Source organism: Pongo abelii, chromosome 2 (assembly GCF_028885655.2).
Source record: "Pongo abelii isolate AG06213 chromosome 2, NHGRI_mPonAbe1-v2.0_pri, whole genome shotgun sequence".
NCBI classification, from domain to species: Eukaryota; Metazoa; Chordata; class Mammalia; order Primates; family Hominidae; genus Pongo; species Pongo abelii.
Window position 1 is genome coordinate 99593599 of NC_085928.1, and position 15583 is coordinate 99609181.

At 42.0% G+C, this 15583-nt stretch overlaps 1 protein-coding gene across 1 annotated transcript in view; it reads right to left on the minus strand.

Moving 5' to 3' along the window:
* The window catches only part of CACNA2D3 (calcium voltage-gated channel auxiliary subunit alpha2delta 3), a 939714-nt gene that overhangs the window by 311066 nt on the left and 613065 nt on the right, over positions 1-15583 (minus strand). The window contains 1 exon segment of the mRNA XM_054552049.2: positions 5476-5554. Within this exon segment, the coding sequence (XP_054408024.1) occupies positions 5476-5554 (79 nt within the window).

Sequence of the window (15583 nt, forward strand, 5' to 3'; positions counted from 1 at the left end):
CCTGGTCTCATCTTATCTACAGTCTTAATGTCCCCAACTCTGAAACATCAGGACCTGAACCATACCACTGTGCAAGCTGAAGCAGTGCCATTTCCAGAACATACAGGCTGGGCGTAAATCCCAGCTCTGGCCTTTGTTAATTATGGCACATTGAAATCCTTTCTCGCTCTCTAGTTTTCTTTTCCTAGATTACCTCAAATGAAGAGAGATATGTAAGAGTTCTCTATGAATCACAGCTTTCTCCTCTCCAAAGAGAAGCAGCCTCACATCTGATGAAGAGTTCAGGCTGGGGCTTTGGATTACCTGGGCCTGAATCCTAGCTCTACCGCCTCTTGGCTGGTAATCTGGAACAAGGTGCTAATCTTGCTCAGCCTCAGTTTCCTTCTCTGTAAACAAAAATAATGATAACAGTACCTCATAGAGCCTTTGGGAGGATCAAAAGAGGTAATGCACAGATATACTCTGTTCTATGCCTGGCACTTAGTGAGCAGCTTGTCATCCTTAGTTGCTGTTTTACAGTAACAGCAAGCATCACCATCTTCACTGCCACTCAAAATCTCTGATTCTAAGGAATGTGTGCAATGAACTACAAAAAGGTATTTAAATAGCTGCTGTTTGTGCCTTCCTTCACCTGTCTTGAAATAGCAAAATGTTTTAATTGCCACTTTTCTCCTGCTGCCGCCTATGATCATTCCGGCCTCATAAATGTGAAGCTATCTTTTGGGGGACACTACATGTGGAAAGATATAATGAGGTTAAGAATCTTTTTATTGAAAAAAGATTAGGAGCTGGACCTTCCAGGAAGTCTCAGGCCACCAGTTCTCTTTCAAATAAGGAGAGAATGACCTTTAGCCCACAGAAAAGGGGTAAGCTAAGCAGACGACAACACATGTGGCATTTCCATTGGACCTGACGATGACTGATCGGTCAAACATGGAGGCCCTTCTTTATTTGCACAGCTGGAAAACACTCCATTAACTGTGATTTTTGAAGGAGAATCAGCCAGTGCTTATTTAAAATCTTGGCATACTGAATGTTAGAGAAGGTCACCATGGCTTTGTGAAATGCCTGGGCTAGTCGGTAGTCGGCCCTCTTTTCTGTTTTCCAGTTCACTTATTTTTGAAATAGTGTGAACACAGAACTTTAAATTCCACCAGCCATTCTACAGTGGCAATGATTGTTTTAATGTATTTAAAATAGCTTGCTGCTTTGTCTCATTAGGGTTGGTTCCCTCAAGACAGGACCTACTTATGCATAAAATGAAATAAACTCACAAGCTCCAGGCCTCCCTGGATTTTGCTGGTAGACTGGAGGAGGCAGAGAACTACTGCAAGGGGTACGAATGTCCCCAGACGTTCATTTCCAGAGGAAAGTGTCTGAGATCTGCTAGCTAAGAACTGTCTCCATGGCTACCAGACTCCCAAAGAAGAAGTCCTGCACTGATAGCAGGTCCTTGACCACTAACTCAGGGACAATGTGAGAGCCCTCATGATTCTTGCTCCCTCCCAGGGTCATTCTGTGGTCAGGCCCAGTGGGTTAGTTCTGCCTCCCTGGACTCTCCTTGGGTCTGCTCTGGTCCCTGAATGCTAATGCTTCATTTCACTGCAGAAGTTGGCTGAGTCAGGGTGAAAATATGTAAGGGGGCCCTCTGGACCTCATGACACTTGAGATGAAAAATGTTATGCTGCCTCCATACTGTAACAATCTGAGACTATAAACAATGATTTAATTAATGACCATAGAAGAATACTTGCTCACCGATGTTACGTGGTCCAAAACCCCTTAACTGACGCAACGTGAAGCCAATGTTTATATGGGCACAGATGACTGGAATATCACATTTTGATGGCATTGCTACTTTGAAGAGTAGCAAACAGTGACATTCCCAAGGCTCTTTACATAGAAGCAGAATGAGGAAGGTGAAACTATCGAGAGGGGCTGACTCTGGTAGGAAGGGAAATAACTGGATGTGGACAAGAAGGGAAGGAGAATTATTATGGAATCCACAGCCTGTCCAGCCAAGCAGCTACTATTACCTCCTTGGATTTTCTGCACTGCTGTACTCAGAACTTATAAATCCTAAAGGCTATATTCTATAGCCAGGCCCTAAAACACTCTGAGTTGACTAAACTGTCTTCAAAAGGATGCCTCAAAGATTCTTATAAACAATGACTAAAACTAAATTATGGTGTAATATTAGTTGATTAAGACAAGACTTCAATTTGAGTAATTTTCATCAGCTGGACACAGACAGTGGTAAAAACAATAACCCATGACTAAATGCATACTAGCTGATGGAAGAATTGCAATCTGATGTGGCAAGAAATAACAGCAAATTTTTTTTAAAAAAATTAAAAAATGGAAAGGAACTCTTTTTTTCAAGACCACAGAATAAAGGAAAAAATGGGAAAAGTATAGCTAACTCAAGGTTTTTAAATGTCAACAAAGTTCCAAAACTAATTTCAAGAAAAGCCTCTTCACTCAGAGGAAATCTGGGATCTACTCGGCCTCCCTCTCCTCTGCCTGTGTTCTTCCTATAGTTCTCCCTGAAATGAGGCCAAACGAATAACTCTGAGACAAGCAGAATTATTGATACCCTTTAGTGAAGAAAGCCAGACAATGAATGAAACACAATTGCAGAAGGTGTTATTTTAGACCTTCAAGGATATGTTAAAAACTTCCATGCAGCCCTTCCTTTTGTAGATGAAGAAATTGAGCCTTGCTTAAACGACTGTTCAAATAGAAGCAGATAATTAAAGAAAACGCCAAGCAAAGGGAAAGATGGGTGCAGGTTTAAGAGCCTGGCTGTTCACCTATTCTTGGAGAACTTTCCCACACTCCCATCCACAGTGCTGAGCCCTCCCAGAGCATTTATTTCTCCATGGGCTTCCTCTCACCACACCCAATTCAGCAGGGAGAAAGAACTGGCCCAAGCTGGGTACCATAATCTCTTCAAGGGGGTGAGGAGGAGGACGTGAAATCAGAATTTAGATTTGCTAGTCAGCCTCAAATGGAAAAGACATGAATACTCCTTTCCGATATTGTGCCTTGCCCACACACAGTATTGTTGCGTGGATGGATGGGCATGCATGGTATGGGGTGGGCATTACTGGCTGTAGGCATGCCATAGTAGGGAAGGTCTATCTACAGAGAAGAATGCCACGGACATGTCAGAAGAAACTGACAAGGAATCGAAAAACAAAAACACATCTTCCTTCTTCCTTGTGAGACCCAAGCTTCCCTTCCCACCAGGGTTCTCAGTCACTCCCCTCTCTCCAAAATGCCCCTTTTTTTAATTTCAGGGAACAACTGTGGTGGCTTGCACCTAAAACAACTTTGTCTTAGGCCATCGAAACTGGAGCTAAGACCCACAAACCCTTCACTGAGTCCTCTTTTCTCCACTAATGTCCAAACACTGGAACTTTTATGAAGGATGGCTTAGGAGACCCATTTAAAGCAGACCACTGAAATCCATCAATAACAATCTACTATGCAACAGGACCTACCTTCCTTTATTAGTATTTAGAGTCAACTTACCTATTTTTTCAAACATCAAAGGAGCACCCACTCTGGTACGAGGCTGGGCTGTGTCAGAGCACCCAAGATGAAATCAGAGTCAAAGGCTGCTCTCATGGAGCTTGTAGCCTCAGAAGGGAGGCAAAAAGGACCCAGAGATCAACATAACACAAGAGAATAACTCAGGGCACTTACATACCAGAGCCAAGCTACCAACTTTATTTCTATGGCATCATGTCATGCCCACAACATGTGTGAGGGGAAGGTATTGTCACTACCTCTGCTCTGTAGATGACATGACTCAGATCTACCCAGATAGGTTTGGTAACTTGCACATAGTTGGTGGATAGTGATTGCTCGACTTGGATACAAGGAGTCTGGACTTTCCTACCTATTAACTTGCTATGCTTTGCCTTCTTGGCCGTGTGTAAAATGAAAAGAAGGCCTTCACAGACTGGGCAGCCCTATTACTTCCTTCCCAGTGCTGTCCCCAAACTATTTGTTTCTGACATGCAACAGGGGATTGGTAATCAATTAACCTTATGAATATAAAATAGCTAATGATTATTGAGCACTTATTATGTCCTAGTATTGAACGAGGCACTTAATATGCACCATTTCATTAATAAGAATTAAAGGAAGAACTGGATACAAACTTTCAGGTAGACAGAAGGAATGAGTTCAAGAGATATATAGTATAACATAGTGACTATAGTTAATAACAATGTGTTATATACTTGAAAATTGCTAAAAGAATAGATTTTAGGTATTCTCATCACAAATAAATAATAAAGATGTAAGGCAATACATATGTTAATTAGCTTGATGTAGTCATTACACAATGTACACATACTTCAAAACATCACGTTGTACAGCATAAATATACATAATTTTATTTGATAGTTAAAAAATTAAAGGAAGAATTATTACCATTAGCATTTTGAGTATTAGAACATTGAGGCAAGTTAAAGTTGACCAACTTAATTAGTAATGTACGTAAAGTTATAAGAACATATCAAACTAAAAATCTCAGTGGCTTAACATAAAAGTTTATTTGTCATGAACACTATTTATAATCCAGTGTGGGTTGGCAGAGGCAAGGGGCAGTGAAAGTCATCTGCTCCATGTGTTCACTCAGGGACCCAGGCTGATGAAGGCTGCTGCATCTCATGACTGTTCTGTCTGGACCATGTACCTTCAGAGTTCACAAGAGCAGAAGAGAGTACCAACACCACCACACTAGCTCTCAAATGCTTTAGCCCAGAAATGACTCAAGTTGATTTCACTCACGCCCTATTGGCCAGAACCAGTCTTGAAGCCCCACCTATAGGCAAGAAGGCTAGGAATGATGAGAGAGCATATGCATATTCGAAGCACAGTAAATGTCTCTGCCATAGTAATTCTCCCAAGGCTACTCAGCTACTAAGCAGAAGACTGGAAAGGCTTAACCACTCCACTTGACTATCTCCTCAAAATTTGGCACTGGGCGTAGGGGCTCATGCCTGTAATGAGGCCACTTTGGGAGGCCAAGGCGGGCAGATCACTTGAGCTCAGGAGTTCTAGACCAGCCTGGCCAACATGGTGAAACCCCGTCTCTACTAAAAATACAAAAATTAGCTGGGCATTGTGGTGCACACCTGTAATCTCAGCTACTCGGGAGGCTGAGGCACAAGAACTGCTTGAACTTGGGAGGCATGGTCTGCAGTGAGCTGAGATCGAGTTACTGCACTCCAGCCTGGGCAACAGAGCAAGATTCTGTCCACAAAAAAAAAAAAAAAGAAAGGAAAAGAAAAAAAATATATAATTTGGAAGAAACCGTTACAAGTCTATTGGTAATCACTTAGATACACCCAGACTTTATCTTAGAATTATTAGAACTCCCTACTTTCTCGTGAATATTCCTAATTCTGCACAAGTAGGTGGAAGTTATTCAGAGCCGAGCACATTGGGAAGACCCACCTTTGTTGGCACAGGCCATCCACTTTAGATTGTCTGCAAACGCAGCCTCTCGTCCAATGAGGTATGTGAAGATGCGAACCTGAAGGGAAGACAAATGCATGGCTGAGCAGCATTCACTTTTCGCCATCCTGCACAGATCACATACATGGCTCACACACATGTGGCTTACCTCTTTAATGCTCCATGCTTCCCATCTGCAGGAACATATTTAAGACATCTGAAGTACAGTCAGCTAGAAATGTATTCAAAATTGGTGCCTTTGATCTTTTAAACCATATGGCACTGGTGGTGGTTGTTTTTCGGTGTGCAAGTCATGACAGAAGAGAATAACTGGGAATGGGAGACTGGCAGTCTCACGGGCCTGGGCTTGCTCCACACATATGGACAAGGATCATCTAAGTCTGGACCAAATCCCCAACCATTTTCCCCATTCACACAGGAAATGCAGAGTGTGCTCTTCTTGGGAATAAAAATGCCCCTGAAAGACCCTCGACATTTCCCTCCAATGGTGAGGACAGGCTGCAGACACTCTCTTACCATCTGTGGTGTCTGGCATGATATTAGAAGATAATTAACTGGGATGAGAGACACAGCCTGTGGCCAGGAGATCTATGGGGACTCTTTCTAGTCTTCCTAAGCTTTTGGTTCCTGAAGAGCAAAAAACATATGTAAAAATCTGGCTTTCTTATTTTCTATTGGTTTCTCAACCCTCTGAGGTCAGAACTCTTTGAAACAAAGTATGACCTACCTGCCAGATGGTACTTAAGGTTAAATGGAAGAAAGATAAGGAATGAAAAGGTTAAAATCCTTTAATTCAATTTAAAATGGTATGTGGGTCAATGCTACACAGTCCAAACAAAACCCTTCGGATGGGCCATGTGCAGCCTGTGGCCACCTCTTTGTGACTGAGGTCAGTGAAAACATGGCATTAGATGAATGACACTCAGCAGGTGGTATCAAAGGCTTTACCAGGTGATGTCCTTCCAGCTCCTCTAGTCTGATGGGTCAAGTGCTCCTACTGCTCCTCCCCAGCCTTTGCTACAATTGTGGTTAGCTAGTATTTTGTGTAGCTGGTCTGTGAAGTCGATCTGCTCCACTAGAGTATCCACTTGACTAGGGAAGGAAGGGATGTGTCTCCTTTACCTGGCTGGGCCCTGATGGAGCGCTGCACTTGGAACATTGATACTCAATACATGAAGAGATAAAAAAATATAAACGCTTACAGTGGATTGTAAAAATGAATATTCTGTTTTAATTATGCATATCCTCTAATCTGGGCATTATAACTTGAAGGCTAGTTGTGAGGTAATGGTTTCTTCCCAATCTAAAGAGATATGTAAATGCACGTTATTATTATGGAATGTCAGTCTGTGCTCATCTGTGCTTGGTAAGGCCATTACTTTATTTATCACAGCTCCTGCAAGGGGGCTTCCCGGGTGGATGGGCAGGCAGACAGACCTTTCTCCAGTTCTCTGGCTCTTCTCCACACCATTCCCATCAGAGTCACATTTGGGAGTGAGGATACGGTTTTTGTTTTGTTTTGTTTTTCAAATTGGGAGATTCTGGCTTCTCTTGAGGGGAATAGAAAGCAAAGATCCAGTTGAGCACGGTGGCTCACACCTGTAATCCCAGTACTTTGGGAGGCCGAGGTGGGCAGATCACGAGGTCAGGAGACCGAGACCATCCTGGCCAACATGGTGAAACCCCACCTCTACTAAAAATACAAAAAAATCAGCTGTGCATGGTGGCATGCATCTGAAGTCCCAGCTACTCGGGAGGCTGAGGCAGGTGAATTGCTTGAACCCGGGAGGCAGAGGTTGCAGTGAGCCGAGTTTGCGCCACCGCACTCCAGCCTGGTGATAGAGTGAGGGCCCATCTCAAAAAAAAAAAAAAAAAAAAAAAGCAAAGATCCAGCCTCATATTGTCATATTGCCAAAAGTGATTACCATTGACCCTCCTTCATATAGCTGCAAGCCCTGTTCACTTTCTCTGCCTGTCCACTGTCAGCACTTAACTGAGAATCTCTGATTGAGGAGAGAAACTGAGGCCCAGTTAAGTAATGTGTTTTGCTTCATTTCATCAAAGTTGCACCTCATGAAAGAGGACTGCTAAGACCTCAGGATAGCACTGGTATCTGCTTTCAACCTTTGGGAGATGCTGGTTTGGTCAATACAGAAGATCCCAACAAGCTCCAAGGCCCAGAGCCAGCACCCACAGAATCCAGGACGAACTGGAATCAAGTCTCTTGAGACCAGACCCACACTTTCTCATAAATCTTTGTCTTTAATTTCAAATTTAAGCTCTTTAAAGGGGAAACACTAGACCGACAAAAATTTGTATCCCCACTGGCTCCTTGGCAAGCAAGAAGCATAAGAGATGCCTCTGAGGAAATGAAGCTATGAGTCTATCTTTATAAGCAAAGATCTAACACAAAACAACCCATATTTTTGAGCAAAAGTAACTGTGAGTGCCAGCCTCCTCTGCTGTCTAGATGAAGAGCCTTCATATAAACTGAGTTCTCTTGGAGACATAGTTAAAACTCCAGAACAATACAGTGAATCACCAGCAAAACTTCTACAACTCCTAATTTAAAAGATGGCAACCTATTTGGAAAACCAGTAGAATTGTGCCAAACTTCAGATCAGACATGGCTGCTTAAGAATAATTATGCTAACAATAACCACAATAATGAAAACCATCACCATGTCCCCTACCTCACCGGCACAGTCCTACCACGATCACCGTCACCACTGTGGCTGCTACAATCAGCACCATCCCCTGGGTCAGGTAATGCGCTGAGGGGTTTATGGGTATTATATTTGTTTCACTGGTTTGTATGTTATTTTATTGCTTATGAAAGAAAATCAGAATAATGTTCAATTTTTCCATTGATTTGTAGTCCTTGGCTCCCAGTACACTGACCTCCTTATCTGAGCAGAAATGGCATGAAAATAACTTGTTGCATGTCTGCCTACAAAATAAACATAATCAAAGGATGCTGGGTTCACGCCCCACATCTCTCACAATAATGCCTTTCAGCTGACCACAGAAGAAAAGAGATTTTAAAGTAGGAAATATTTCGGAGAGAAATTTAATAATAGCATTTTATATTTGCAGGTTTTTTTTTTTTTACACAGTAATTCCACCCTTAGACATTTATCTTATAGCTGGGATAACAAATAAAATGCTTACGGGGACTAAGAGGTAACAAAAATGACAGAAGTGGTAGAAAAGAGTACATATTTTCTGGAAGCCCTAGAATTCAGATTTAGACATTTTCAAAAATACACAATTAAAAGTACAAGGATGTTCACCTTCATTACTTGTAAAGGTCAAAAACTGTTAAATTCTAAGTCTTTCTTGATAGCTGACTGGCTAAAAATTCATGGTACATTCATGTAGTGGGCTATCCGGCAGCTATGTCCTCATCCATGATGCACTGGTAAAGGTAAAAAGCAAGTTGTGGGTTTTGTGTAGCATAAAATTCTATTTTTTTCTAAAAGTGGCCTCATACTTTTTATTTCATAAATTTTATACCATTTTACAAATAAACTAGCACTGTTTTAATAATTAAAGATCATTTTAAGTGAAAAGAAAGTAATGACATTGCTACTTCCTGAACAATTCTGTTACGACACAGGAAGAATAAACATCGCAGTGAAAATCAAACACAAAAACGAGATGACATGTGGAAATTAAGTCCTGGCCTTGCATATTCCAGTTAGCGCTGCCTTAACGCTACTGCTCATTTAACTGAGAGCAAAACCTCTGTGAACAACAGTCAAATTGCTCCTAATTTCCATCATTAACAGATTCTATACCCTAATGGATCTTATTTCCAACAACTGGAGTTTCTTCCCTAGGAAGCACCACATAACAAACTTCCAGTGGTCTGCCAGCTGCTTTTCAGATGCAAGGAGTGTGAAGCAGAGCCAGATCTGGGGTGGTCCCGAAGGCCAGGTGCACGGCACAGACAACCATGGGAAGGTGCTGTGGCATAGTTCTGGCATACACCAGAGCTCCCCGGAAAGCCAGGCTTTCATGCTCATCATCTGCAGGAATGGAGCGCACCACTTTCATTAATGCAGCTCAAAGGCAGGGGTAAAAAAAAAGTCTGCATCAGCCTCTTAGCTCATTTTGATCTCCCACTTAAGTTTGGATGGTTTTTAAATGTTCTACAAACCCAATTAAGCTTAATAAAATGTTAAGATGTAGACTTTCAAAGTTCAAAGTCACTTACTTTAATCTACTTAGTATAAAATTTCCCCGATGGAATAAACAAAAAACTCATCCAGATTTTTTCAAAAAACCGATTATGCTTTTTACTCACACAGAAGCAATCCCCATCAGAAACTGAGAGGGGTACCCTTCTTCTTAACCTTTGGTGAAGACAGATAGTGAGTTTGTAAAGACAATGAATCAGATTTTCTCCTTTCTGCAGCCATTAAAATTAGGGGAGGGAAGTGGCTACCAGGAGAGTTACATGGGGCAATTGCATAGACAGAAAATAGGGGGCTGCTGCCTGCACATCTCCCTTCAATAATGAAGAAAGCTTGTGCTTCCGAGAGAGTCCAAGAGGAGTAGTTTGTCATCTATCACGTGTAACTCATGAGTGCCTACCATATGCCAGGGACCATTCTTGGTGCCAGGGCTACCATGGGTAAACAAAATAAATTCTGCCCTCACGGACTTCACATTTTCTTGAGAGGGAAACATAATAAATGGCAAATTCATATAGAATGTTTATGTATTTGTTGGATTAAATGCTGATAAAGAAAATAATGCAAAGTAAGGTGATGGAGAGTGATAGGGGGCTGCATTTTTAGAAAAGGAAGATGGGAAGGTCTTCCTGATAAGATGGCATTTGATCAGAGATGCAGACAAAATGGAGTGGGGGAGAAGGAACAAGCCATATAGCTAATGGGAAAGAGCATTCCAGGTGAAGGGAACAAAAGGTACAAGGTCCCTGTGACAGGGAAGCTCCAGGGATACTGAAGGGGCTCGTGTTAATGGAGTGTAGTCACCTAGCAGAGGTTGCAGGAAATTAACTTGGAGATACAATGGGTGCCACATCATGTGGACCCCTGCGAGCCACTTTTTCTTTTTTTTCAGGAGAGACTGAGTAGAAGTCTGACATGAGCTGATACATAATGTAAAAGTATCATTCTGGCTGCAGGCTAGAGCATAGGCCATGAACAGTGCACTCAACCTGGCTGCCCATTCCATTATCCTATGATAATCTTATAATTCTGAATGCCCATGTCCCATCCATAGCCATAGAGAGTAAGGGTAGAAACAGAGGTAGTAAGTAGGAGGCCACTACAATGTTCCAGGTGAGAGATGACTGTGGCTCTGGCCAGGGCAGTGAGAGTCCTCAAACTTCACAAGGCATCAGTATCACCAGGGGCCTAGAATCACATGTTGAAGGTGGAGTCTTAGCACCCACCTTCCCGAGATTCAGAATAAAGTAGGCCCAGGGATATACATTTTAAAAAATGCCCATGGGGCCTGACACAGGTAGGCTAAGGTCAACACTTTAAAAAATGCCACCAAGCAGATGAAGTCTAAGTGAGACCAAACATTAAGAAATCACTGGAGCCATTTCCAGGAAAGCTATTCCTACAATTTACTAAGGATTGAGGCAAAACTTTAAGGAGTTTACAATCCAGTGGGTGGTTAAAAAAATAGAGAAGCTGGATCAAAATGACATTTTTTAAAAAGCTTGTGTCAACCGAAGAAGGCAGGATCATGAGACATCAGCCAGACTTGGCAAGCAGGATTAGATAACTATACTTTCCTCTTTCCCCAAGAAAGGGCAGATCTGTACCCTGCTGTCTGTAGCTGCTGAGCTGGGTCTTCACAATCTTTGGAATTATAATAATTCCACTCTTGCTCCCAGATGCAGAGGAAAGGAAGGTTTGGAGATCGAGCACTTATGAGCCTCAAAAAACAGTCTATATTTTTATAGAAAAAAGAAGGTAATCTTTTAAGAAACATTTAACTACAAATCCATTCCTTCTACCTTTAAAAGCAAGCAATTTATATGAATTATTTATGTCAGTGTCATTTGTTACCAAATCTGTTCATTACCTATGGGTGCCCACATTCATGGGTTCTAAATTTTAATTTAGCTAAGTGGCAGCCTCCATATTAGGCATGCCTTCCTGTCATCTTCCTGTCTTCTCACCTGCTCATGTCCTTTTGGACTCACTGCCCAACTCAGTTATTCCCTAAAATGCTTCCAGGATTTCTCAAAATGATGAATGACTTCGGCTTTAGAAAGGGGTCTCCTGACATCTTTATGTTTTAAAGTCCATTTACAGCTAATGGATATGTTCTTAATCTGTATCTTCGCAAAAGATATTACTAACCAACTTTTTGTTATTTGCTCATTTCTATGATTTCTGGTACAGAGAAGCATTTCTGAATAAAATCCTTAATCTTTAAGCAGAAGATAAGGGTTGGAACCTGATTACTCACATAAATGCTTCATAAATCATTGCCAATATTTATCTTCATGAAAATTCTACAAGAGTAGAGATGGGCTCAGAGAAGGCTGACTCCAAAGGAAACAGTTATATTGAGCAGGCTGCTTTAATCTAGAAGCCATCATGCTCATAATGAAAGAAGAAACATCCTTATCCAGAAGGAAGAGAAAGGCAACCATGGTAACGCTACCCTGAACAGCAATAAAGTGGGATAAATTGAATTAAATTACAAAAGTAATAAAATTTCAACAAACGAATATCATAGATCATTATGAAAAATGGACTGTCACCTTAGGGATGCTCCAAGAGTCTATATAATCTCCTTTTTCCCAAGCACAAGTGCCTGATACCTCATGTGTGGTATTGAAAAAAAAAATTCCAATTCAGAAAAAAAAAATTGTTACTTGTAATCTTCTGGCCAAAGGGATAAAAGTCCAGTTTTATGGCCATGTGTTTTGTCAAGGTGAAGGAGACAGGTGTTTCTTGGCCACCCAGAGACTACGACCTGGGGTTGGTACAATGGAACACGAGATTACATACAGCTCAATGGAGCAATAAGAAGTCAAGCTGCAAACATCCTCAAAGGTGTGTGATGCAATTTATTAGACTGTCCAGCTCCACTGAATTCATTCAGAGGACAGGGCCAGTGTATTAACCATGTCTTTGGATTTTTCTGTAGTATTATTGCTCTGATGTCTGAGGCCTTATGACCTTGGAGGTACTCCCCCTCCTAGGGTTAGCTAATTCCTGGAGATAGTAAGCAACGGGCCTGCAAGTGCATTTGTGATACACAAACCAACCAATCCACAGCCCATGCCTCCAATCACCTCCCTTCATGAGGCTCTCACACTCGAGATCATACCACCTGCCCTAATCACCCCAGGACCAGGTATCGGACAACTCGGGGCAGCCCCTCTACCCCAGTGCCCACTGAGATGACTGACTATCCAACGCTAAGCCTGGTTGGCCTGCTTTACCTCTTTCTTCCCATGGAAAACACAATAAAGGCTCCTGCCCTCTAGATCTCTCTCTCTGCCCACTCATCTTGCCTTGGCACTTCCCTGTGTGTCCCTTCATGGTATGGCATGCCTTCTGCTTCTAGGGAACTATGGATACAATATACTTCTTCCTTCATGACAGTCATTTCTGTGTCTGTGTGCCTTATTATACCTGACTAAAACAAATTCCAGGTATTCTTAAAACAACCAAGTATTATTTGTTCCAGGTGGGTCCAATGCTACACTTACTGGCTTGGTGATCTTGAGAGAGGTATTTAAACCTACTGAGCTGTGCATGCACCTCCCCCAACATGGGGATCCTCCACCCACCCACCTCACATTGGTAATCAACAGCAAATGAGACAATGGATGCAAGGACGGGTCAGAAGCATCAAATCCCATTCAGTTAGAGTTGCATCCCACTTGCATTTCAGATAACTTGCTGCAGTAAAACTAAACAAACGCGGCCAAGGAAAGCCAAGTCTTCCATCCATAGATACTTCCCTCATCCTTCCCAGAAGTTTGGTTGAAGAGGAAGCTGACTCCTGTGGGTGAAGAATGGGATTTTTCACAGGTGTGGGTTTTCACAAGCCATCCAAGGATAATGGGGTTGACCGTTTCTAACATAATCAGGAACACTAGAGCTATAATAACAATTACAACTTTTTTAACCCTTGGAGAGTCAAAGGATCCACTGAGAACTTGGCAGGGGCTATAAACCTTCTCCTACCCCTGACTTCCTCCCCGCAAAATCCAAAGGCTATATACTCACAATTTCAGATAAAATTCATGAGAGTTGGGGCATTTCCTCCACCAAAACCCAGACCTGGATTGTCTAGAACATCTGGCTCCCAGGTTAAGAACCCTTGTCTTATAAATCTCTTGTATTTTGCACTATAAATTCCTCAAAATCAAAATGGTTTCTTTGGATGATCAAGATGGGCCCTCTTAGTGGATGTACTCACCAAATTGAGAAAGTTCATTTGGTCATTTACATGCCCATTCTGCAACAGTTTTGTGCAGAGCAGATATCAACTATTCACATTCAGATCCAGAAAAGTCATATCAGAAGTGAGTCCTCTACATGGAAGGACATTGTGGAGAAATCAGGAGCCCTGAGACAGAATAGGCATCACTGTGGACCTTGGGTTTTTATGATGCACATCACTTCATTAAGACTTTGCATGACCACACGTAAAGGAGCAGGGATGGAAGGGACAGACAGACAGAACTGAGTCTGTAGAAGCCAGCACAGTGCTTGGCACAGGGCCAGCACTCAAACACTTGTTGATTGGCCAATACCATAAAATCCCTGTCTGCTGATACTAGGGATCCTGAAACAAAGCTGTCTCCAAGCTTCAGGCTGCTGAACACTGCATGGCCTAGGATTTTTATGGCTCAGAAGCCCCGCCCTGCTTCCCTTGCCCTCCAAAACACCGCTCTCAGCCACAGCCATGACAGCCATTTGTTCATAGGTATGCCCCATCTTTCAAGAAGGATTACAGATTCAATACCATGAACAAAAAGGCAAACTAACATGTGTAAAGCCATCAAATTAACCAAAAACAGATCAGAAAATTGACTTATGTCAAAGGGGAATAAATTAATTGTTCCACAAATTGGGATGGTGATGGTTATGTTCATAAAACATCATGGGGCTGTGTCATTCTCTAGCTTAAAGCCCTCCAGTGCCTTCCCACTGTACTTGGAATACATTCTAAACTCCTAACACCACACCTAAGATGCCCTAGAAGGTCCAGACCTTCTCCTTCTGGACCAACTTTCTAGACTTTCAATCCACTTCTCCCACTACGTGGAGTGCCCCTCACCTCCTGTTTGCATGGCTAACCCTCTTTCACCCTAGTTACCCTCATCCTCATCACCCCTTTTGTTTTCTTCATGATACTCAGTATATTCTTAAGTTATATTAATGGTTTATTAGTTTACTTATGTTTATTTCTACTACCAAGCTGAAACACAGATGTGAGAGCAGAAGGAGGCACCTGTGCCCAATTCAGTACCTGGCATGCAGTAGATTCTCAACGAATATTAGTTACCCCCCTTTTCTATCCTTCTTTTCACAAATTTGGGAAATTAAAGGAAGTCAGCATGGGACATACTTGAATTTATCAGCATAGAGCTCATTCCTTCATTGCGACTCTATTTTCAGTACTTTACTATTTTTCCAGACTGATCTGTTATCAATCAGTTGAGATTTTACTTTCTCTATGCTCAGTTCCCATGATTTCTTTTTCTCCTGAAGCTCAGTGATAACATATGAGGAAATGGAGGTATAAAAAAGCTCTGATCTTTGTTATTACAGCCTCATAGTCAGGGACCAGAAAAAAAGGTATCTTATGCAAGGCCTCCCATGGATGGAGGATCGGTATTATAATATCTTTTCTTAGGTGCCAGCCTCTTGATTCTAGATGGAAGCCATGCAAAGATTGAAGCCAATTGTATTTTAAACAACTGCCTGCTTCAGGGATTCCCTAGTAGGGAAAAGATCACATCTTAAAATAGCAATGTGATGGTTGCTATTCCAAGCAGCTTTTAGTGGAAATCTCTCCTTTTCCCTACACTTTGTAACAGTGGACAGATGGCATCATTTCATGGAAGCCA